The sequence below is a fragment of the Macrobrachium nipponense genome, chromosome 1, assembly GCF_015104395.2.
Source record: "Macrobrachium nipponense isolate FS-2020 chromosome 1, ASM1510439v2, whole genome shotgun sequence".
In the NCBI taxonomy this organism is placed as follows: Eukaryota; Metazoa; Arthropoda; class Malacostraca; order Decapoda; family Palaemonidae; genus Macrobrachium; species Macrobrachium nipponense.
Window position 1 is genome coordinate 176,391,915 of NC_087200.1, and position 26,559 is coordinate 176,418,473.

Here is a 26,559-nt window from a genome sequence, read left to right on the forward strand (position 1 = left end):
ATGTCCACTCGGTTCTTCTTAAAGAAAGAGTTTTAAGTTTACCACCATTTCCAAGTGTTCTCGATGACGGGCAAGAAGCACTGGATGCGGTAACATACTTTATTGTACCATGTAATGTATCACGGAAAATCTCTCGCCGTCCCTTTGCTAGCAAGAACTCGATGATCTAGCCAGAGAGAGAGAGAGAGAGAGAGAGAGAATGAGGGGAGAGAGACGAGAGAGAGAAGAAGAGAGAGAGAGAGAGAGAGAGAGAGAGAGAGCTGAACTTTTATTATGTACACAGCACAGTATCTGTGGACAGCGGCGACGTCTTACGTTTCAAGGAATACGAAAAGATTTCTCAAGGCCCAACAGCATTGAGAACGCAGTATTTGGGGGTAATACTTGAGAGAAGTGAGATTTCAACTTAAGTCCTAATGAAACAGGACTATAAGATCTGTTACTGATTAGACGAAGAGGTTTTGATTCTATCACAGAAAATCTTCCAACAAATTCAAGCTACGGAAACCAAGATTGCCTTTCTTTAATGTTCAAAACAATAATCATTCATTGAGAAGAGTCTCTCATACAGTTTTTCACGACTAAAAAACTAAAAGCACTGATCCTTTTAATTTACCTTTCTATTTACGATACAAGTAATACGTATACGGTAAGCGTCGATATGAATTGATATAATTACGAGAATATGTGGAGCTGGATTTGTGAAAAAAACAGACGTAGAGATGGAATTCACACTAAAAATTTTAATGTCGTGAGATAATATTTTGGATGATGGATACATTTAACCTACTATATATAGAAGACTGTGAAATGGATGAATCGGAGAATATTATAAATATTATATATATTCCTTCATGATCACTTTTATGTAACCGAAAATCCAGTTCTTGTTCAAGGGGGGCTGCTACATATCGTTAAGCACAGTGAGGGTTGTATGATGGAACTAAATATTAATTGAGGCCTCCAAAAACAAAGACAAATGAAGGGAAATACTGTGCATACTTGACGAATAACTTGATTTTAAATATTATGTTGATGGACTAAAGCAGGAAAAGAAAATATTGTATAAAACTGTTATTTGAAAGATCAATGATTTATTATATTTCATGGGAAGTAGACATACATAATAGTTCACACCATTATACATACATACTTTATCATTATTATATTATATATATTATATTTATATATATAATATTTAGTATTATATATTTATATATAAATATATATTTATAATATATATTTATTATATTATATATTATATATGATTTAATACCATAATTAAAATACGTAGTAGAGAAAGAAGAGAGAGGGAAAAGAGAGACAGAAAGATAGAGAGAGAGAGAGAGAGAGGAGAGGAAGAGAGGAGGATAGGAGAATGGGAGAGAGAGAGAGGACGCCCTGTCACAAGTAAAGGACGCTCTGGCACAAGTAAATAAAACAATGGCTATCAAAAGGTATAATTGATCCTACAACAGGATGGCATCCTTGATAACAGCAGATGTCCAGTGGGGAGACGCAGACTTCATATGACGTAATGAAAAGCCCTGTGGGTTTGGGAGGGTCGTGACAAAGTAACAGTCTTGACAAGACAGTTTATCCCACAAGGGTAGACGAGTGACAGCTGCGCAAAAAGTGTAGACAGACAATGTACTGCTCTTGATAACGATCAACTGGTTGGTACAATAGTGCCGTCAATCTATATATGCACAGAATCGAGTTCATATAATTTACAAAGCATTCATATGCATACGTATATGAGCAATAATAAAAATGCTAAAATTCACGCAAGTATGTGCAAACAAAAGAAATCAAAATGCCGGCGTTTCACGACAGTTTCTTTCGTCGCATTTTCAAGGCTGTAATGATTAAAAAAACCATCTTACAAAGAAATCACATTAAAATATCGATACGCTCAAAAACTTACAAGACAAAATAAACACAGGAGGAATAGGAACAGGACATACCTAAACAGCAGAGGTAACAAGACTAAAAACATAAGTTTACTCAAGATCCAGCAAGAGCAAGAAAGGACGAGAGAAGGAAAAAAACAAAAACAAAAGTTTAAGAGATAAATAATTCGACAGAGATTGATTGAGTATTTAGTGTAGAGACCGTCATAGATTCAAGTATATTAAGGACGTTTTCGTTTTGGGTTTGTCCTATTATAGAAAGATCTTTATAATTAATATAAGTTTTACACGATTTTACATGATTCCTTATATTAAGAGTGTTCTGAATTAGCTAGTTTACATCCAGTTCTGTAGCTGACACCTTTATGGTAATCTATGCGAATCCGTAGTGCACTCGACGTCAATCCCACGATCACATCTTGGGCACACATATTTGTAGACGATGTTCAAAGACAACAGTTGGCTATGGGCGTGGATTCCTTGGTACAAGTTTCAGGTCTACAGCTGGAAACACTCTTTGGAATATGGCGTTACATTTCTTCCTGAAGGTGTTGTCATTTAGGTAGGGAATTTACGTCGGGCGCACGAGGAGGCTACTACGGATTCGCATAGATTCCCATAGAGGTGTCAGCTACAGGACTTGCATGTAAACTGACTATTCCAGAACACTGTAATATAGGGAATCATGTAAAATCGTGTAAAACTTATATTAATTACAAAGATTGTTCTGTAATAGGACAAGCCCAAAACGAAAACGACCTCAATATGCTTGAATCTATTCTTTATAAAGAAGGTCCCAACACTAACTACTCATACAACCTCTGTCCAATTGTTTATCGCTTTACCTTTTGTTTTCCTTCTCTCGTCCTTTCTTGCTCTTGCTGGTCTTGAGTAAACTTATGTTTTTAGTCCTGTTACCTCTGCTGTTTAGGTATGCCATGTCCCTGTCGCCCCTGGTTATAATTTGTATTATAAGTTTTAGTACGTATCGATGTTTTAATGTGATTTTTTGTAAGATGGTGTTTTAATCATTACAGCCTTGAAAATGCGACGAAAGAAATTCGTGAAACGTCGGCATAATAAACTAATGTAACGATGTTGCCTTTTCCTTTCCTCTGCGCAATTGTATCCTGAATTGAGACTCACCCTAATTGGTTATATATACATTTATATACATATAGTATACACATATATTTATATATACACATATACAGCATATACATAGTACACACACATATATATACATTATATATATAAGTACATATACATATGTACGCGTACACACATGACAACGTACATCTTTGAAAGATGTGAGCAAAAACACCCTGGAAATTAATATTTAATCACTTACTCCCCGATTTATTTGATGAAAGGGTAGTGACCATGTTGAGATTAAAGACCGCTTTGAATAATTTATCAGTCGAGTCAATTATTCAATACGTATAATAGGAGCTTAACGTTATGTACAATCCGCAAGTGCTTAGTTCAATACATTTTTCATGACGGGAAATTATGAGAAAAGAAATACTAACTGCCTTTTTTTGTTCTTCTTAAGAAAACGTTGCAAATAAGCGCATTTTATTCATTCAACAGCGAAAGATGAAAATGAAAAAGCCTATCGAAAATATTCCAGAAATATCCTTATTCATCTTGCAATTCCACAATGGTTCCGTGGGTGAAGTATATAAGAGATCCTCACGTGAAAATGAGATTAGGAGGAACCAAGACTTTCAACTTTTATTCCAGTCATCTTCAGGGTACTTAGCAGTACCCTGAAGATGATGACTCTGGAATCAAAGTTGAAAGTCTTGGTACCTCCTACTTTCATTTTCAGTTGAGGATCTCTTATATCCTTATTCATGATCAGTCCCTTATGAATCGGAATGTTCAGTTCGGAGACCAAATGATAAAAAAACGAGACGAATACTGTTCACTTTCATGCAAGGTTCCTTACAGGACCACCGAAATAGCCATTCGCGTGTCCTCCTGCCGTTATGGACTTATATTTCATGACGAACATAATTTATTTCGAATTGATCAAACGTTTCACTACCAAATGATCCCGACGTCAATACCGCTGTTACTGTCGTAATTGATGTTAGTCTCTTGTCGATGGTTTTAATAGGTACACTATGTATCTCGCTTATCGGTTTCAACTGACGGCTTGACTGACTGATGAAATTCAGGGCTTAAGAGGCAGTTGGAGTGGTTGGACAGCAAGGTAAAGACAGGTAGAGAATAATGGAGATGAAGGACGTGGATCTAAAGGTGGAAATGGGAGTCAATCCCACAGTTGCCCTTGAGTCATGATTAGAGAGGCTGAGCAACAAGATTGAATACGAGAAGAGGGAATGGAGGTCAAGTAAAAGATTTAAAGGTGAGTGCAGCTATGGGTCGTAATGAGCAGCCACAAATCAGTCAATCTAGGGGTCAAATATTGTCGAAAAATATTGAGACTATTTTAGCTCTCTATCCCTAATAATTTTACAGCAGTAGCCGGTTTTACTGACGCAAACTGAAATACTTCTTTTTTTTTTCTACCGAAGATTTTGCAGAATCTAAGTGGAAATAGTCTTTCAGTAAAATTTTAAGTTAATTATAAGAATTATTTTTTTTTTAACCTAAGTCAATATTTGAGCAACAGTTTCTTAACTCATCTACTCAACACTGTAACAAATTCATCCGAATGTCATTACATCTCATTTGCTACGCGTTTATGTCATTTAAATTGGAAGAGAGGCCGACGGCAATAACTCGTCCGCAAAACTATTGGTCATAAGATCATCCAGCTCTTGGCTGGATGACCACAAAAATATCAGAAGCCTCCGGCAAATGTAACCGTCCCTCACCCCCCCCCCCCCCGCCCCTGGAACCTTAGCGTGGCATGGTGGTGGTGGAGGGGTTAGCAATTTCACCCTTAAAAGACTCAGTATACAGAGAAAGGGGTCCCCAAATTCCAAGTACAGGAATTCAGCTACGACAGAAAAACGCAATCGAAGAGGTAGCACAAAAGCACAATTCATTTCTCTAAAATATAACAACTGAATTTTACTTAAAAGAGTTTCGGGAAACCGCAATCAATTTGAGCTGAAAGTCTCTCAACAACCCCCCTCCCTCCCCGCCCTCTCTCCCATCCCTCCGAGTCTAGCTTCCCCTCTCTGCCATGACGTCATCCCCGCCCCTACTCATGGGAGAATAATGTCATTTGGAATTACCTCCCGGTAATAACAGGTCAATTATAATTAGTGCTCCCCACAACCTGTAATCACTAGCATGGATCACTATCATTACCCTCCGCAGAAGCAGCAGTAATGAACTTCATGTCTTTCCTTATGAAATATGGAAAACAAAATGTATTGCACGCTCTAATAAGCAAATGCTACCCGCAAAAAGTATTCACTAGCTCAAGTCATTTGTCTCATTTACAATTACATAACGCTTCGCAATCAAGTCTACGGGAAATTCTTCCTGACCGAATTCAGTCAAATTACGAAATTCTCATGAGTAAGTCTTATCTCTTTTAAAAATGACTTCTTACGGAACCTATAAACGATTAATCGCCAGCGCTAATTATTATAAATCAAAGAACATTTTCTTCAACGGCACTTGCAACATCTGCTAGCAACAAATAAAAAAAAATAGTTAACAGAATTCTGGAAAATGACTTCGATAACCTCCCGAAAACTATTCCGCAAAAGGAACTACATCTATTACACTTAATGTGCATTTGTGGCACAGGAGGTCGCCATTATCAGGCTCTATTATATATAATTTCATAATTAAAATTCTGTCAGATGTCGCCATGCAAAGCTCATGTTACATTCCTAATTTCATGTAATAACAGTGTACCTGATGGAAAACTCACTCCTACCATAGTAGACTCACATCAATAGTGCATTTAATGTCTAGGCCAATCCCTTACGATGCTCCTGATTGGCTGTTGATAAACCAATCACAGTGCTGGAAACTTTCAGTCTCACGAGAGAGAGTTCACATAGGCAGGATGTATGTTCCACCTCTCCGGAGGGATGCTTTTGAAAGACGTGGATCCTACCCGTGTGAACTCTCGAGAGAGAAAGAGTTTCCAGCCCTGTGACTGGCTTATCAACAGCCAATCAGGAGTGTCGTAAGGGACCGGCCTAGATATCAAATGAACGGCTGATGTGAATCTACTATAGTAGGTCGTCAGTGAATCAGCACAAATAGAGAACATTTTCATTTGAACGTCAACAAATAGTATATGACTGTTTGTGAAAGAATGACATTTGTTTTGCCCAAAAGAAGGTACAAGATGATGAATTTGAACCATATGACGATGATAGAATTATTGGGTAAGCGGTGCACATTTTTCTTGATATTCCAAATTTAAACATGCGGTGAATATACAGGTGGAAACTGAATTCAGTGGGAAAATGTATTAATTAGATATTTCAATTTTAAATTCAAAGTAAAAGCGCAAAAAAGAATCTTGAAAGCGTCGTTTGATAAAAACAAAATCGCCATCAGAACAAACTCGACGCTCGCGCGCATTCACGCACACACACACACACACACAGAAAAAAACATAAAAAATTATGCCTCCTGGACAGTTATCGATATCTCTCGCGGATCCAAGTCGTATTCACAGTAGGGCACAAACTGACAGAAATGGTGTGAGAGAGAGAGAGAGAGAGAGAGAGAGAGAGAGAGAGAGAGAGAGAGAGAGAGAGAGAGAGAGGGGGGGATCATTAATTTAGGGAGAGGGGGGGCCTGCCTGCCTCTCTCTCTCTCTCTCTCTCTCTCTCTCTCTCTCTCTCTCTCTCTCTCTGGTGTACACACATGATTATTAGTTGTAGTTGAATAACAAGTTATTCACAAACCGTCTGATTTTCTGCTCAGAGTTAAACGTCTGCTAAGAAATAAGGCTTACAATATAAAGCTTGCGAGTAAAAGAAAGGAATTTGTTAAATAAGAATTCCTCGGATGGATATAAAACATTAATAAATTTTTCAGTTAAACTATACTAAATTTCAGCCTATTTTATGTTAATGCAGTTTGTATAAAAGACTACTGAAAAATCCATTTCACGTAACATGAATAAAATTTAGTATAGAAATGCAAATTAAACTTTCTGACAATTTTGCGTAGACTAATATCGAGTGACGCCGGTTTTCACTTTAGGCTAGAAAACAGACTTTCGGCTTCATTTCTGACTGAATAGTTCAGCTGAATGCCAGTATTGTTCTCAATAAGCCCTGTCACTTATGAATTAGTTTAACAAGTTCTGACGTCAAACTGACATTACTACAAAGTATTGCAGAAATTTAGCGGTCTTCCTTCAGTTTCCGATCCCAGAAACATCAACAAAACTTCCTCTAAAAACTGTGCCACTTTAGTTACATATTTTGGAGGACCAGTCGACGTTACTTGCAAGATTTGTGAATCAGTTAAAACACAACACAAGAAGAGAACATATGATTCAGGTCACCAGTGAAGAGAAGAAAGTCACCTTCAAAACTTTCAATATGACGGCACATAACAGGACTGTACATTTTTCTTACATCATTATGCCTTCTAACCAGTCAAATCATCACAAAGGAGAAAAGGACATTTATATCACCACACAGAGATATATCAGGTCACGGAAATTAATATACAACTTGGAAAAGACGAACATACAAAATTCAATCAAAATACGTAAACTTTTTAGAAGCCAATTAAAATTGTTTACTGCGTCATCTCTTCATAAAATACTTGAAAAACATTGGGAATGCTACTTTCGAAAGAGCTAATATAGCTTGAACTGCATTTTCCACATAAGAGCCAGAGAAATGGAGAGAACCAGTATCAAAGTCACCGAGTTTGATTAAGTTGGGAAATCTTATTTTGATGCACTTTTACTTTCAAGAAGCCACACTCGATATTCAAAAGAATGATCAGATGAAAAAAAAATATATCTACTTTTTTTTAGTCAGAAGATTCAACTTCATATCTTATCCTTGTTTAACTGGTATGCTGCTCTTGGACAGTGAATGTAAGTCGATACCAATGAACTTAACAAATTAATGACTACGTATCTACATATGATATTGATTAAGCAATTTATTTGTAATTACGGACGTTTGTAATCCATGTGCATAAATTTGCAGGCATGCGAGCGGCCAGTACTTTATGTATCAGAAACAACCCCAATTAGCAACCACAAGAAAATTGTACACACATATGTATATGTATACACAGATAGGTAGATATAATACGAAGCTGGTGCCATCACCTTTTTATACATTACCGATTCTCATCAGAGCACCCAATCTGAGAACGAAATGGAGGACGAGACCCAGTTTTGGAAAATCACTGGCAAAAACTGACGTGGCCCCGAATTTCTACAATAGCGCCACAACCAGCAGGCTTCTGATTAAGATCAATTACCAATTACGCGTAAGCTTTTTCGTAGTTGATTCGTATCGATTAATTGAAGGCCCCTATCGGCCATACTTAGGTCGGGAAGAAGTGTTAGCAATAGACTCACCTGGGCGTGAACCAGCACGGGATCGTCGACATTCGAGACATTGAAGACGGTAGAAGTGGTGGAAGTCCAAGCCGAGATGGTGACAGCGTGAGAATCTCTATGGGAAGAGGCGCTGGATGTGGTATTTGCAGGTCGTGGTGTCGCCAGTACACGGACGAAAAGGCTCTGGTGACTGTCTGCTCGGTTTTCGACACGGTAAAGCCATTCTCCGGCCTGTCAGGAAAAAATGACAAAATAATATATTTCAGTTTCACACCCTCTTCTTCAAGAGTAAAGGACCTACGCTTCTACACTTTTTATAGTATCTAGATGACCCTCAAATTTGGCTGTTTACGCAAGTAATGATTCCTATGAAACGAAGTACATAATTAAATTTAACATGTGCCTTTTCAATTTCCTACCTGCCAATAGACTGACTTCATTTAGGCAGTGCTCCTGCTGGTAATTTAGAAATGAGCCACAAAAAGGAAATATTCGTAAACTGTCTAAAAAAACACAGTAAGGAATAAAAGAAAAGGAGGGGAAATGGACAGAATTATAGAAGTGTAAAGAATGCCTGAATGAAATTCAAAGACTAATGTACCCCAGCAATCATTTATTCTCTGATGCACATTCGCATACAAGGTAAAATTCAAGTAATTTCTAACCTAGCGCTCCAAATTACAGGGGGTTATTGTTTAATATTCGTTACTTCACACACACGTACATGTCCTGGGTCTAAGGCAATCCCATCCAGTATTAAGAAAAGACGAGAAATACATTTCTAGGAAGGCAAATCATCACAGCTCATATTTCGTCACTAATAACCCCTGATCAAGGTGTAATCAAACGACCGACCGAGGTAGCTTTCCTTAACTCGGCCCTGTCCCACACCCCAAGCGAGTTAAAATTGTTGCCCTTGGCTGAAATTTAAGAGAAACTTACGAAAAGATTACAGTGATTATGAGTGATTCGTTTCACTGCCATGCCTAAGTTCGCCTTGTTACAATCACGTGACCACAGAAAATACAAGTGCCCACGCAACATCCTACAAAACTGGTATAATTCTCGTACAGGTTGTTCAAATCATTCAGCATGCACAGAAACCTGTGTGGGTGTGTTATTATAGTTTCCGTAACACATATGCATAAATATACACTATATGTGAGTAAATAAATTCTTCTGTTAAAGCATGATACGTCTCAAGTATAAAAGGGCCCATTAAAACACTCTGGCTTAAAGCTAAGGAGTATATATTTCAGCGGACTGACTCCCACTCTTACCAATCTTACAAGTAGTCACTACTTGATAAGGTTGGGAGTCAGTTCACCGAAATATAATCCTTTAGCTTTAAGGCAGAGTGTTTTAATAGGTCCTTTTATATATATAATAATATATAGATATATATATTATTATATATATCTTATATATTATATAGTATATATATATTATATAGTATAATATATATATAGTATATATATATATATATTATATATATATAGAATATATATATAATATAATATATATATATATTATATATATAGTATATATATATATAATATCTATATCTATTATATATATTTATATATATAATATAATAATATAATATATCTATATCTATATATATATGTATATATTATAGTATATATATATATCTATATATATATATAGAGTATATATATATAATATATATATTATATATTATATATATATATAGATATATATATATATATAGTATATATATATATATATATATATATATATATATATAGTATATCTATATATATATATATATATTATATATATATATATATCTATATCTATATATATATATATATATATATATATATATATATCGATATATATACGATTATATATATATATAATATATATATATATATATATATATATATATATATATACATATACATGTGTGTGTGTGTGTGTGCGTGTTTTTTTTTGAAAAATATATTTTTTTTAAATATCCTTAGTAAATAAAGTACACTTCCAGTAAATATCAATGAAACGCGTAACGTAAACAAGAGATGACCTTCAAAACATCTGTTCCTGTGGTAAAAGTAATAAATATTATCAACAAGGTATAGCAATACAGACTGAGAAAGTATCGCAACAATTATTATAAAAGTCGGCACTTAATTTGAAAAATAAATAAATAAGCAAAAGTACGTCTGGCTACACGGACGGGGTTTTAATCTCTGGAAAATGAGTTTCCCCTCCTTCCACGATCTCAATTACAGTTTAGCGTAAGACTTCTTTAATTAGCTTCTACTAATATATTCCCCGAATAATTCAGAAAAGAAGATAACTGAGTGCTGGGAATTATTAGTGAGAACGAGCAGGAAGAAATGTAAGCACACCAAAAAGTGCTCTCACGACAACTTAACGCACCTGAAATAAATAGATAACTGTGTAGTTTTCAGTTACCTGTAATCATTCACGTTGTTTTGGGCGATAGCCTTTGACTCGACGGAAAACTAATGCTACAATTTCCATTGCTGCGCTAGATTTTATTAACACATTATCAAAGTGAAAACTGTAAAACTGGAGTAAAATTAGTTAAAACTGACGCACAAGTTTGGTAAAATACGGTGAAACTTTTCTAACGTATTTTTATAATTTCTAAACCGGTAAGTTATCCATTTCCATTTTAATTCTACACTACGCCCATTTGACTTGGTTTCAAACCCATTTCATTTGCTTTATCCCCACTCCTTTCGCTCCCAACTCTCCTATGGAGGCCATTCCGGAAATTTGTGGAGCCGCTTAAAAATACCAGTAACCCGAACTTTAATGGACCAAAAAATCCCCCAGACAATCATAGGTTAGAACCAAGCTATTCATCTCCCCCCTGGAACTTACTCGCTGCCTCACGGTGAGAGAGAGAGAGAGAGAGAGAGAGAGAGAGAGAGAGAGAGAGAGAGAGAGAGAAGGAACAGTCATTGGTCTCCTATCATTATATCGTCTGTTATTTCAAGTATTAGAAATCGATGATGTATTCATGAAGTACTAGACTAGAGGGTCTGGGACAGGGTATCTATTTGTCAGTTTTACGACCAATTTACAAGTAAAAAGCACTGAAGGTTTTGCTTTGAATCTATAACAAATCAATGCATAATCATTGGATTTCCATTCAGCTCCCATACTTTGGCCGATTTATCACCGGAGAGGAGTGCGACTGGTTACCAATTATGTACAGCTTATACAATATACATGAAAGTATGCACATCAAACGGAAACTTTTAAACGGTCAAATTTTAACTCTTGAAAGAAAAGCTATAGTAGATTCACATCAACCGTGCATTTGATGTCAAGGCCAGTCCCTTACGACGCTCCTGATTGGCTGTTGATAAGCCAATGACAAGGCTGGAAACTCTCAGTCTCTCTCGAGAGTTCATATAGGCAGGGTGTATGTTCCACCTCTCCTGAGGGATACTTTTGAAAGACCTACATCTTGCCTAAGTGAGTTTCCAGCCCCGTGATTGGCTTATCAACAGCCAATCAGGAGTGTCGTAAGGGACTAGCCTAGACATCAGATGCCCAGGTGATGTTAATCTACTATAGTAAAAACTGCTACCATTAACTACAACTGAGGCGAAATATACAATCGAATAGATACAATGGAGGTATCATGAGAGAAGGGATGTGACGTCATAATCACATATTAGAGGAATGGGAGAATTTGAAGTGCACAGGAAGAAGAAAATAAAATGGTATGGGATCTACAAAGGCAAATGGTCCTGAAAGGCCCACTGGGATAGTTATGAAACTCTAGCACAGTGATCCCTGACTTTTATACCCTCAAGGAACCCCTAAAAAAATTTTTCATATCCTAGAGAACCTTTATTTACAGACTATATATATATATATATATATATATATATATATATATATATATATATATATATATATAGGGTGGGCCAAAAGTAGCCTCACAGTTACTTCATGAACTGTTTCTCATTCAAGTACTCTTCAATAGAAAATTAATACTGTGCCATTAATACATGCTACTTATTTTTATCCTTTTCATGTCACCCATTCTTATATATGCCACTTATTCATGTCTGAAAAATTTTATGCGTTTAATAAAAAAAAAATAAATGTACTGCGTATTACCTGTTTTAACTGTGAGGCTACTTTTGGCCCACCCTGTATATATATATAAAAATATATATAAATATATATATATATATATATATATATATATATATATATATATATATTATATATATATATTACTTAATATAAAGCATATAATATCTACCACTACTATTCGAGCTGTGTAAATTTAGATCAGCGTCATTTGCAATTCATATTTATTTCAAGACTTCTTGCAGAACCCCTGATTATGGAATCTAGCAAGACACCAGAAGTAGAGTGAAAGTATATATCAAATTCAGGTGCAATATATATTATGACAAATAACTATAATATGAAAATTGAAAAAGTGAAAATTCTCGTGAATGTTAAATGGGCCGTACATTATGGTATCTCTAATTTCCAAAATTATTTTCGGTTAAAATCTAGTTCAACTGTAAACCAAATATAAACTTTTTTTCGGTTAAAATTTAGCTCAACAGTAAACCAAATATAAACTTTTTTTCGGTTAAAATTTAGTTCAACAGTAAACCGAATATAAACTTTTGTTCAGTTAAAATTTAATTCAACAGTAAACCAAATATAAACTTTTTCGGTTAAAATTTAGTTCAACAGTAAACCGAATATAAACTTTTGTTCAGTTAAAATCTAATTCAACAGTAAACCAAATATATGGGTTAGTTAAAGCTCTCTAGAAAAAGGAAAAATTCAGACCGAGTCCATTAGTTTGAAGTCGAAAGGATTTCAGCTTCAAACGCTGAATGAAATCAAGAGTATCTACTCTCTGACCTCAGGGGCGGGAACTCGTTACACATTTTGAATAAGGCGCTTAATGCGTTTTGAATATATTTGCCTTGCTGAGAGAGAGAGAGAGAGAGAGAGAGAGAGAGAGAGAGAGAGAGAGAGAGAGCACAACTCCCTTCATTCTCGTCTAAATTCTACCATGGCAAATCCTAGCCGGGTGCGCTATTTACCGTAATTGAACAGCGTTGACGGAGGGCCATTATTTGACGAGAGTACGAAGGCTAAATTGGGCCACCATAAACAACGCAGTATTAGAAGCGCATCCTCAGTGTTTTCTTATCAAACGCGTCATTAAAAAATAGCTGACCCATCACTGGCGAGAACTATCATTATCCCCGCGTGTTCATCAATGGAGAGTCGGTGATGATAAGGTTCGCTGGTATCAAAAAGACACCGAATATGAACCAGTTTTTGGCGTTACGGATCCTCTAAATTTCTCACGTGATGAGCTGCGGTTATTCAATCTTACTCGAAGATTGAAGAGGGATTAGCGTTCAGTGTCCTTATCTAGCTCACGCCTACGCGAAGTAATTGAAGGATGAGAATAAAATTAATTATTAAGGATTTCGTCATCGGGTGTTAACTCTAATGTAATTTAAAGAAAACTCATAATCACACGAGTCAATAAAATGGAAAAGTAAACCCACAATAGTATGTCTGTTTATTATTTAAAATATAAAGCAGAAAGCTTTCGATGACCTGCACGGTCTTTCTTGTCAAGGAGGACCGTGCAGGTCATCGAAAGCTTCCTGGTTTATATCTTAAATAGACATACTATTGTGGATTTACTCTAATGTAATTAGAGTAAATCCACAGACTCGCCTCTAAAATGACTGAAGACTAAAAGAATCGCAGACAACTGTTGTTCCTAAGCTTTGGGTGTAGTCGGGAAAAATAGCCAGCTAACTGGCCAATTACGCATATTCCATCTCAGACCAGAACCTACAATGTGTCTATGGCTCAGATTACAAAACGACTGGTCTACAATACCAGAGATTCGCTGTTAAACCCCTTGTCTAACTCTCCATGTACTAGAAAACGCCACAATGGTACGAATTCAAGGAACCGTTTTTCTCATAGGTACAGACTGATTCTGCGAACAGCAGTACCAAAAACAATCGCAATTTCTTGACTATCTATATCAAATCCCCGCCCCACCCCCCATTCCATTAAACTCGGAGTAAGTCCCCTCACACCCCCACGCGTATACAGTACACACATCAACACTAATGTCAGCCTTCAGCCAATAACTTAGCACAGGTTTTCAGTCACTTTTTCGTCGTTCACCTGCAGGTATTCCCATAAAGTGCTGAACCTTATTGAACACGTGTTTTACACACACGAGTCAAATCGGTTTCTACGAGTTTTCAAATTTCTTCCATTAATGTGCAGAACGACGAAACGCACACAGGGCCTACATGAATAGTCTGCATATTGATTGACTTTGCCAATAGTCTAGATTTTAAATTTCTTCAAAATATAACAAAATCGCAATACCTGATATCCAGTCACGCAAAACTTGCAGTTTTACCCTACACCTTGATAACTGATTACTCCATCGATTCACGAAGTTACTTTCCAACTAGATATATGATGTAGTTCTATTTATGGCTCATATTTTTAATTAACAAAACTGATAAAAAAACTGCTGCTGTGTCTATAAATTTACCTATTCAGTAATGTAACGAAAACTTTGACCAATCACCACTCTGGGAAATTATGTAAAAATTATCTGTAACTAGTTGCACAGAGTTATTGACAATACTTTCAACGACATAATTAACAGCAACAGTTCTAGCTTGACCTAACAAATTCGTTTTAACAACGGAACTTTCAGTTGCATGTTACATTGGGACAATACCGTTTTAAGGTATTTATTTCCTTGCTTAATCATTTCAGGAGTTATTCACTGTCATCAGAACCGGTTTCATTTGACTAACACAAGGAGCCCAAAGTGGGGCAAATTCTGAACTGATATAAAAATGACAGTAATACTCAGTGACACATTCGAATTTTAATCGTGAGCAAAGAGTTTAATACCCAACATTCACTTGAACAGGTGCACTTAACCTGGCCAGGTTCAGCAACGAGTTCAAGGAGGCTCCGATTACCCCAAGTAACAATTTAGTTCGATATGGGAAATTTGGGTATGAGAGAGAGAGAGAGAGAGAGAGAGAGAGAGAGAGAGAGAGAGAGAGAGAGAGAGAAATGCATTTAGTCAAGCTAACTCGCCATGTAAAGTAGATCAATAATGAAGTTTAAATACAAATCAAGTCTTTGCCTAGACATTCAAGATTAATACTCCATGAGAATCTCCATCACGCAATCGAAGTTAAAACTTGTGCCACGTGAGTCCAATTTACTAACTTCAGTTAAAAACAAAACTTGATCAAAGGTATTTTTTTTTTAAATCCGAGACGTACGAATTGCAAATTTACACCCCATCAGTATTTAAAGAAGAATTTAATAAAACCAGGATGAATTGAAGGGTTCTTGAGCGAAAACATGCAGCACTCACTCACTTCTAAAATATTTAACTAACCTAAAGGTAAAAGTCTTAAAAATTCACGAGAAACGCTCAACGAAATTAAGTGTAGGTCCAAGTCCACGGTCTTTCCAAGAAACGTAGGGGTTACAATATAGCTTGAGTGGGAGGGGAAAGTGCAGTCCTCTCTCAAAATATCTACCCTTCATACTGTTTACGTCACATGACCGACATACCCATTGAATAGCCTTGCTTTGACGGCTTTATACTGCCCCACTTCCTTCCAAACACTGACACAGATCTGACACAGAAAAAGAGCAAGAAGAAACAAATTGGTACTGGTTGATGGGTGAACCACCCAAGTCAGTCGAAAAGGGGCCCTCCCTATTCTACTTACGCTTTCACGACCGCGAGATTGTCAAGTAAGGAGGTCATGAAAGACTGACCCAGGGCAAGAGCTGCTGACTAAAAACTATTATTCCTTCCTTCCTCACCAGCCGTTGAAGGTATACGCAAATTTGGCAATACGGTGAGGAAATGTTTGTCAAATTGTCCTAATTATTTTCGCATGCTTTTTCTAGTAATATTTTCATTACAACATTACCCTAATTATGATTATAAGTATACACAGAAGCTAGGTAGTATGTCGTACCTCTGAGTAAATGGGGATACAATCCACAATGATGTAAAATCCTTCTGTAGTTTTCTCAAATATATATTTCTTGTACAGGAACTTACAGCTTTCGACCAACAGCTGTGGTCTTGTTTACTAAAATGTCTATATGTATATCTAAAAAAAAATTCATCTAAAGAATCACTAGGAAGTCTCTTATTGCCGATTCGTATAATGAAGACAGCACGTTTGGCATCGCTACTCCACCCTACCCAAGGTCACTAGTATATGATTTCGACCTTACCCGCCCTCGCACACCCTCCTTTGACCAAGTAGTATCATCACCGCCTCCGAAAACGAGACATCCTTGTCGAAACAATAAGAAACCGGGAGGATAAATAACACACAAGCTCTTTCACGACACGCAGCAAATTACCCGGCAACATAATGACTTTAGCTAACCTATATCCACGTGATTTCCGTGGTTCTTGGATTAAGTGTTGGTCACTAACTGTTATTCACAAGAAAGAAAAAAACATGCAAGCCATTTTCACGGCGAAACGAAGCATGCCAGATTCAGAGCACCTTGTAATTATCACTACCATTCTAATTACAATCGTTTGAAAGTCTTACGCGCTGATGCAAACGAGCCATAAAGTTCGGCGCATTCACAAAAACGAAGTCCAATTACCTTCTTTTTCTTGATACTATTACCTTGTTCTGTTTTTGCTACTACATACTTAATCACCAATTAAATGGATCACAATAAAATAACGACTTATGTAGCGGACTGAAAAATAGTTCTTAATTATATAGATATGTAATTTAATTTTGTGATATATAAATGTATACGTACACACACATATATATACATATAGCTACATTATTAATTTATATATTTATGAGCTCGCGCAAGCATGCGTGCGTGCGTGTGTGTGTGTGTGCGTGTGTGTAATCAATACGCCGTTTCCCATAATAATATATAGCTCTTGAGGAAACCAAACCAACGACCAGTGCAAAGCCATGTTTATACTTCATGGATGAAATCCTCGTGTAGGAAACTTCCATAACATCATTCGCTGTATCTACTTACAAAGAAGCACATTATCGGGGCGTCGACATCTTCCGCATTTAACAATGGTCAAGTAACTTTTATACTTTTTTATAAGTATATACATACATACACACACATATATATATATTGACTATTACTGGTGGATGTACACACAATTATAAAGACATGAATCACATACTTTGCATCAACTTCCTTCAAAAAAGAAACTGACAATAAATTCTGCACTTGCCTAATTATTATGCCACAGGTGGATGGAAAGATCCAAGCAGTTCAAAGAAAATTCTCCCCAGTCGAAACTTGCGAATCTGTACACGAAAACGGACTGATAACTCACATGACCTTCCCAGCGGAATGAAAGTGCCCGGGACACTATTATGCAAAACTCCTTCCCCGATTTCCATTGGATTAAGCGTGAAACCATTTGTCAGAAGCCCCGCTTATTATTATGCAGTGAAAAACAGACCTTGAACCAAGCAGGTCTCTGCGCTCGAAAAGGAAATCTATATTGCCAGCCGTTCATCATCTTACGAGCTGTAGCAGCTTAGTATATACATCAGCCAGCAGCTGAGGTGCCGATCGTACCCTCAAGTGCTCCTTGGTGTTTCTGCAGTATTTCAACCAACTCAAGGGACGATTTACCGTAGAATCGGGGATCATAGTTCGTCCCTCTTTTAAGCTGCACTTTATTGATATTATATTGAAGGGTATTTTGTACTCTCTCTCTCTCTCTCTCTCTCTCTCTCTCTCTCTCTTTACCCCTTTCTCACACGCAACCCACACTCAGGTTTTCATGAGCAAATCACCTGTTATTACATATCATTTTTCAGTAAGTATTGCTTGAAATTACGAATGACATTACTTTTTATACTTACCTTCATGTTCCAACTGTCCCAACATAGTGCAATTAAAAGGAAACAAAAATTAAATGTATTCGTACTGAATTATTATGGCCTATTTTAAAATGAATAGGCAGTGTGTGCTTCTGAAGAAATTCGGCAAAGTAGAATCAAAGTGAAAAAAATATAACTGCATATATTATAAGAAAGACATAAACAAAGCTCCCAGCACGATTAGCTTCCTTGTTATTGAACTGCATATATCTGCCATCAGCTATAAAATAAAAAATGGAACAAAATTCGGACTACATGTGTGACAACTTAGCTGATTAAAGTGCCTCAAATGGTATAAAAATATTTTTGGCCGATTACGGCATATAACTGAATATTATGTCGTGCGAGATACTGTGCACTCCAATTCAACCATTGGAAGCTACACGGCCACATCTGTAACCGCATAATTTGAATTTTGTCGCGAAGTAAAACACAAAACTCGCAAGAAATTCAGCACTCAAGACATACCAACGGTAACGCTCATAATCCACAATATACAACGTGCTAGTCACCTAAAAGTGTAAAAATATTTACAAATCCTAAGGTTAAACTATACGACACAAAATACAAGTTAGACCACGTAACACGCAATACTATTCACAAAGCTAACGGTAAATTGATAAAATAAGAATATCAAATGCTAGGCACCTGAAACTGAAATACTTTTTTCTCTCCAAAAATCAGTGGTAAGTAGTTGATACAGAATATACTGTATATCAAGTACAAATATTTATGAAACAATTCACATCTATAAACATATCGGGCGGAAGGCCTTGAGACTGGGGCAATTCATTTAGTTTTTCCCTTGTACCTTTCAATATGGAACTCTTTACGCTCTCCCGTGTTTCTTAGTGTTTACGAAAAATTGGTTCAAACATTTCCTACCGTATTTCTCCTATTTCTTCTGCTTTTTTCATTTTTTTCTCCCTCTTACTCCTGTCTCTTCTTCATTTTTGGTTTTATTTTTTTTAATTTCCTCTCTTCCGCAAGGAAATAATTATTTTGATAAACAATAAGGGAAATATTTTTATAATAATTATAATGCTGGAATCAAATTAATTCACATCTGTTAGTAAAATCAATTGTATAGTATATTAAAGTATATATATATAAATATATATATAAATATATATATATATATATATATATATATATATATATATATATATATATATATGCAAGCATTTAGTAACGTCAATATATTGTATAGTATATAAGCATTTAGTACGTCAATATAGTATATTAAAGTATATATATACGCAAGCATTTAGTAACTTTCCTACAATCCAAAGCAAACTCTGATTTTAAGTTGGAGTTGACTAGCGATGAACAACGCAAAAAAAAAAAAAAAAAAAAAAAAAAAATGAGAAAAACCCCATTTCCCCTTCCCAACGTCGAGTTTTTTCAAGTTTTCTTTCCGTTAGTCTTCTGGCTAAAGCGATTTCTTCCACCATCTTACTTTTTGTTTCCGGCAAGCAGGCTTTCGAGCTAGTACCACTGAATTTTGCAGTTTTGCGTTTGTTCAGCGTTGACGATAAAGCAACTTTTATCTCGGATCTTGCATTTGTCGAGGCCGTTATCCAACCCTTTCATTGCCTCGCCATAAAGGGAAAATTTGTAAATGGTTTGTGAGACAAAGAACGTGAATATTAATCACCGCTATGCCCGCTCCAGTGGTTTTCCAACTCCAGAGCAAGAGTTCTAGATTAAGGACGACTTAATCAAGAACAGTCGATTTTCCAGCATGCTAATCGATGTAAGTCTAAACGGCCCCATAACGATTGTATGAACGATTGTCTGAACGATTGTCGTTATCGACACAAACACACACACTATTCAGATAGTACGAACGATCTCCGCACCGATTTCAGTCTTGGCAGAGACACGCGCGATAGCAACTTAGTTACTCTACGAATTTATCATACATAATAGTTAAAAAAACACTGGCAGGTCACTTATATGAAGCAGCAGATGAATATGCATTAGGTAAGATATAGTAAATTGCTAATAATAATAATAATAATAATAATAATAATAATAATAATAATAATAATAATAATAATAATAATGTGGCCACGCGCCATACGTTTCCAGGTACTTGTACATATTTATACTCGGTTTGTGACAGAACATCTAGAAAAGGAAACATTTTGTTCTGGTTGTATGCCTGCTATATCAACAAGCACGCTGATATGTTTAAGTGTTTAAGTATATGAATACCGTGGAGTCAAAAGTTTCGAGGAGAAATCCAGGAACATGCATTTGCCGAACTGTAAGAGTACCAACTTTTGTTTGCTATCGACACCCATCTTCAGATTAAATTGTAAGGAAACTATTAGCCCTAAGTAACTTTGTCAGAAAGATAAAAATAAACTTACAAAACTGAAATATTTTGTGGAAAGAGGTCGATTTGCATGTGGCGCATGCAGAAATTGAAAAAAGTCATCGTGTGTATTGGAGAGTAGTAAAACATTTAAGCATCATATTTTGATGAGCAAAGTGTTTGTGCGTCGTGTATTTATTATGCTTTTTTTGTGTACCAAACATAAATAAATAAATAAATAAATATATATATATATATATATATATATATATATATATATATATATATATATATATATATATATATATATATATATATATATATATATATATATATATATATATAATATATATGTGTGTGTATATATATATATATATATATCTATATATATATATATATATATATATATATAAATATATATATATATATGTACGTGTTTTAATTATCAAAAACCAGTAAACCATAGTATAAAAACAAAACCTGTGAAGATATTTCAAAAGTTGCTACGGACTTCAATTTCACCAGGGCAAGTTAAAAAGAGCATCACTTGGAGATAATGGCAAAAGTTACAGGTAATTTTGAGTTCAGGAGTTACATAAGTGATGTGACTAGCTACTGATTTGTATATTTGTAAGAGCAATTCCATCAATACCATCAAAAATGCTGCCATGGCATTTTGTTCTTCTCTATCATTACCATCGCCAGCGTGACTATGATAACAGGCATAACTAGTGTCGGTGTTTGGCCCCGCTAGAGGGCAATTAGTGTCATATCACGATGAACAATTACGCCATTGTGTCAGCGGCACTTCATCATCGCTGGAGTCCCAGGAACTTCCGAGACAATTCGAATACACTAAACACATCTGCAGCCTCTTCGAGAACTGCCGAGCGTTGCGTTCCTGGAATCTCCCGTCACCACGACTGCAGTAAACGAACAGACAGATCGAGGAAACAGAGAGGACAAAAACCTATGCAAAATCTCAGCCTGCATGTCGCCACGTGCATCAGGAAATCAAACGTATCACGCAAGACATTAGAGGGAAGAGCGGAAGAGGCCAAGATGTAATCCACGTCTTTGTCAAAAGGCGGGAAAACTCAGGACGAAACAAACAGACGGAATATTTGTCAGCGAAAGAATAACAACAACAAAGAAATTGTAATTCCAACGAAGTGCCGTTCTTCTGACATATCTATGAGGTTAAGATTTACTTCGGAACCGGAAGGCTTAAGCGCGGGGATCTTTACAAATGGCTTTAGTATGTAAAGCGAGAGATCCCATTTATATACACAGTGCGCCCTTTAAGCGCTTGAAGGGAGGGAGGCGAGCAGACTTCCAAAAGGGACAACGCAACTTGTCACACTACAAACGTCTTTTTATCCTTCCACCTAAATATCGCGGAGACATTTCTTTATGAAGACATTTTAGCTTAAAGAGAATGTGTACCTGGCTGGAGACAATCGACGTCTATGTCGGTCTTTTTTCACCTTTCACTCTAACAATATTATAAGTTCGGAGATCTTCGCTACAGAAAGTTTATTTTTTTTATGTCACTTTTTACAGGCAATGGGTCTGTTCCAATTAGTGACAGAAGAAAGATAATGAAGATTACTTTAACGATAGTGATACTAATCACAATCAATAATGATTAAGTAATAATTGTGACTATGATTATTTTATTTTACGAAGGTAAGGGCAGTGGCTTTTTCACTGGTGACCGATGAATATAACATATTCTTGTGAAACACATACATGCATGCATGTAATATAATACATATGTGTATATAAATACTATATATATCTATATATACATATATGCATATAATATATATATATATATATATATATATATATATATATATATATATATATATATGTGTGTGTGTGTGTGTGTGTGTGTGTGTGTGTGTGTGTGTGTGTGTGTGTAAGCATGTATGTGTAAATAATCACAGCAGCTAATACATCAGAAGAGTATTCAATTTGTGGGTACACACACATACACAAGTCAGTCCAAAAATGGAATTATCAGTCGCGTGAAAACTCGGCAGTAGGACGAGAGGTTTCGTGCATGTCTGTACGTACTGTAAGGCCTTAGCTTTGAGCGCTTCCCTTTTAATGAATAGCTTCATTGACGTGTGGGTGGAACTTCACGTGCAAGCACGTACATTCTTCAATAAAAAAAAGGTACATAGTAATTGGATATGAAGTGTGAATCAGACGGTGTGTTTAGTGCGCCCATTGCTTATTCGGTTGCGCATGATTGCTTTCCTCTGTCTCATCACAAACCGAATTATGTTCAACAACGAAAAAGACTATTTTTCTCTGGAGTTTCTTACTTTTCCTAAGAGATCAGTTACACTATTCATTTGGGTTCTGCTCGCAATAACCGTACATTTACTTGAGGGACTATAGGGCAGAAGTGATATACGAAGGCGACGGTAAACCAGAGGATTAGAAACAATGGCAACCATTAAACCAAGGTCTATAGACATTGAATTAAACGACGGTAAAAGCATGATAATTGTATGAGAAGCGTACGATACCCCGACACGGACGTCGTTCCATAAAGAACGCACGACATCTCGATCCTGCCTAGGTCACATTAGCGGCCGCATAAGCAGATATGGAAAATGGAAGGATTTGATATATCAACGATATTAAAAAAAATTCGAATTTGCACACAACAGCATAAGCAATCTGTAAAACTTAGACCTAAATAATCCATCTTGCGTCTGCCAGGCCAGGATGCGTTAACTGATCTTATTGTCCCTTCTATACAATTTGCCTACTAAAGAGGACACAGCTCAGCTGAAAGGACAATGGTACATAAAAGTTGGTACTCTATGGGGTTATGTATATCTTAGTTTAACCAGACCACTGAGCTGATTAACAGCTCTCCTAGGGCTGGCCCAAAGGATTAGATATTTTCACGTGGCTAGGAACCAATTGGTCACCTAGCAACGGGACCTACAGCTTATTATGCGATCCGAACCACATTATATCGAGAAACGAATTTCTATCACCAGAAATAAATGCCTCTTGATTCCGCGTTGGCCGAGCCGAGAATCGAACTTCGGACTACCGGATTGGTAGCCGAGCGCGAAAATCACTCGTCCAACGAGGAACTACTCTATGGGGGTAAGGAGACTACTAACAATTTAAGAGAATTTGATACAATAAGGGGCTTAATTCTACAGGCTTCAATGAAAGCTTGTACTTGGTGATGACTCGTGCGAAACTAACGTTGCCTCAAGACTAATCCTCTGCATATCCCCAGAGGGAATCCATTTCCACTCTTAGCAGAAAACAAACATTTTACTAGAGGAGAGAGAGAGAGAGAGAGAGAGAGAGAGAGAGAGAGAGAGAGAGAGAGAGAGAGAGAGAGAGAGAGAGAGAGTTTAAGAAGCTGAATCAAAGCTGTGCCACCAGAGTTGACTCCAGTCACTTCATCATCCATAATTCACCACGGTTCATGAATCACTGAAAAACGCATATTTACCACCTTTAAAATCTGAAAGGTTTTCACTTTGTTTCCTTAATCTAATGCTCTATCATTATAATATCATCTCCTCTTTTTTTCTTTTTCACTGTTTGTCATACAGTTGTGCATGTCGATGATCAAGTCCATAGATTGGAGCAAGTTTCAAAACTGCCTTTTCTCTCTTGGCAGATTATTAGGAAGCGGCTGCTATCTCCATCGAATGCGACTCGTGTGGTTAAATCCCAGTTCCACAAAGAATGACAACTTAAAAACAGCTTGAAAGGTTGGTTAGCGATAAGAGTGCCAATAAAACGAAGCAACAAAACCTTTAATATGACGCAACACTTCTACAACAAGACGAGAGTTGCTTAGAAAAAAAAAAACGATGCAAAAGAAGGAATGGAAATGAGACAGTGAAATGCTATTAATAGGTACAGACCTCCTAGTTATAGGAGTCACCCTGTGTACACAGAGGGGCGAGAGACTTGAAGCAAATATTAACATTGTATCTCAACGTTGTGTAACCCAATTAAGAAAACTTTACCTTACTATAACGAGGCTTCCATGTCTTCCTAGAGAGGTTTCTGAAAAGTTTAAGGGGACCTAGTAACTGGTCATTGCCACAGAAATCCTATGGTACTTAAACAGGTTCAATTTTCCGGTTAGATCATTCCGAACTTCTATCTAGTATTCGCTCTTGCCTCGAACCCTTGACATGGGACTAGAGCTCGCACGTGGCAAGAGCAAAGGAGATCGATCACCTTAAAACAGATTGCAGCAAACATTCAAATTCACGAGGAAAACAATACCATAATTCTCAAGTTCCAAAAAGGATGTCATTAGCGAAACTTTGAGTAAATAAAATGCATTAACAAAGAATAATAGTTCCTACAACTTCAGCAACTATAATCATTTCTGGGAGAAAAAAAAAAACTTCCAGCGCTTAAGACAAGTAACAGAGAAACACGCAACTTCTGTTACCGACTTTTGCAACACGATATGGTATGTAGTGTCCCTTCAAAGGTAGTGTCTATTATATACAACCCAGAGTAATTAGTGTCATTCTTAGTCAAATTTTAAATACAACTCCGAAGGTCGCTTACGAAAGTTGATCCTTTAGTCTAAAAAATCGGAATGATTCGCCATCTTGAAACTATACTAAACTTTCATTCATCGATCCAGTGCGGTGTACTGGATCGATTACCCAGGGGGATAACTTGGTTGCCCTGGAATCCGAACACGATAGTTGCAACAATAGACATTCAATAATTGTATTGGTCTTCCGCATACCTTTCAAGACGATGAGTTGGCAGGTTGCACTGGCTTTCAAAATTACCATTATTATGTCATTTGGAAAGGAAGTATAGGAGATGATTACATACGAGATTAATTTGCATTATTTCAGTGAAAATAACTAATAAAACAGTACATTTAAATCTGCCAACTTTTGGTTTAAACTGCATTTCGAATGAATTATCGAAACTAAGCCTAAATAGCAAATACTTATAAATACACGTATTAACAACGTAAGAAAGTTCAGAGGCGCAAACCCTCCATCTCATTGGCGAATTACCCAACAGGCTAATTAGGTTAAGCCTAGGGGGCCCCCAAAAGTCTAGGGTGCCCCCTGGCTCCAAAGTCGCTAGCCTCTATATAAAAAATTGTGTAGCTGCAAAAATTATTGGCCGAGGGGCCCCAAAGTCTTAATTTGGCATTGCGTCTATCTTCGTCAGTGTTTTCCGATGCCTGTAAGACCAATTAAGTACTTTCCCTTTTTGCAATGATCGAGTTTGAGTGGGAGAGCTACGCCCGTTCCTGTCTCTTCTTCACAGCAAGTAAAGTGTGCTCAGTCATTCATGACTACGTCGACAACAATGCAAGGTGGGAGGTATCAGTGTTCGAAAGGAGTTTGAATCACTGATATTTCGTATGAAGAAAATTCTAATTTTATCTTACTGTGCCGACGAGACGTTGGGACAAAATTGTGTGGATTTTTGATGATATCAAAGAGTTTCTACACGTGTGTCTTTGTTTGTGAGAAAGAATACATCTGACGACTTCATTACCATACACCGCCATCTGACATGTAGGTACACGTAATTCCGAAATATGAAAAAATATAACAGATATCATCCACTGACTGAAAACTCTGGAACCCTTTAACCCTCTCGCTACTTTCGGCACCTCTGGAACTCTTTAACCCTCTCGCTACTTCCGACAACTCTGGAACTCTTTAATCCTCTCGCTACTTCCGACAACTCTGGAACTCTTTAACCCTCTCGCTATTTCCGAGATATTTATTAAGCTTTGAGAAACCTCTTTTTCATATCAATATTCCTTATGTGATAAAATCAGGCCCTGCATGCACAGCT

General features: G+C 36.6%; 1 protein-coding gene across 1 annotated transcript in view; it reads right to left on the reverse strand.

The window, feature by feature from the left end:
* Positions 1–26,559, reverse strand: part of LOC135219008 (calcium-activated chloride channel regulator 1-like) — a 547,613-nt gene that overhangs the window by 74,018 nt on the left and 447,036 nt on the right. Inside the window, exon 10 of the mRNA XM_064255443.1 lies at positions 8,422–8,634. Coding sequence (XP_064111513.1) covers positions 8,422–8,634 — 213 coding nt within the window. The remainder of the gene's footprint in view (positions 1–8,421; positions 8,635–26,559) is intronic.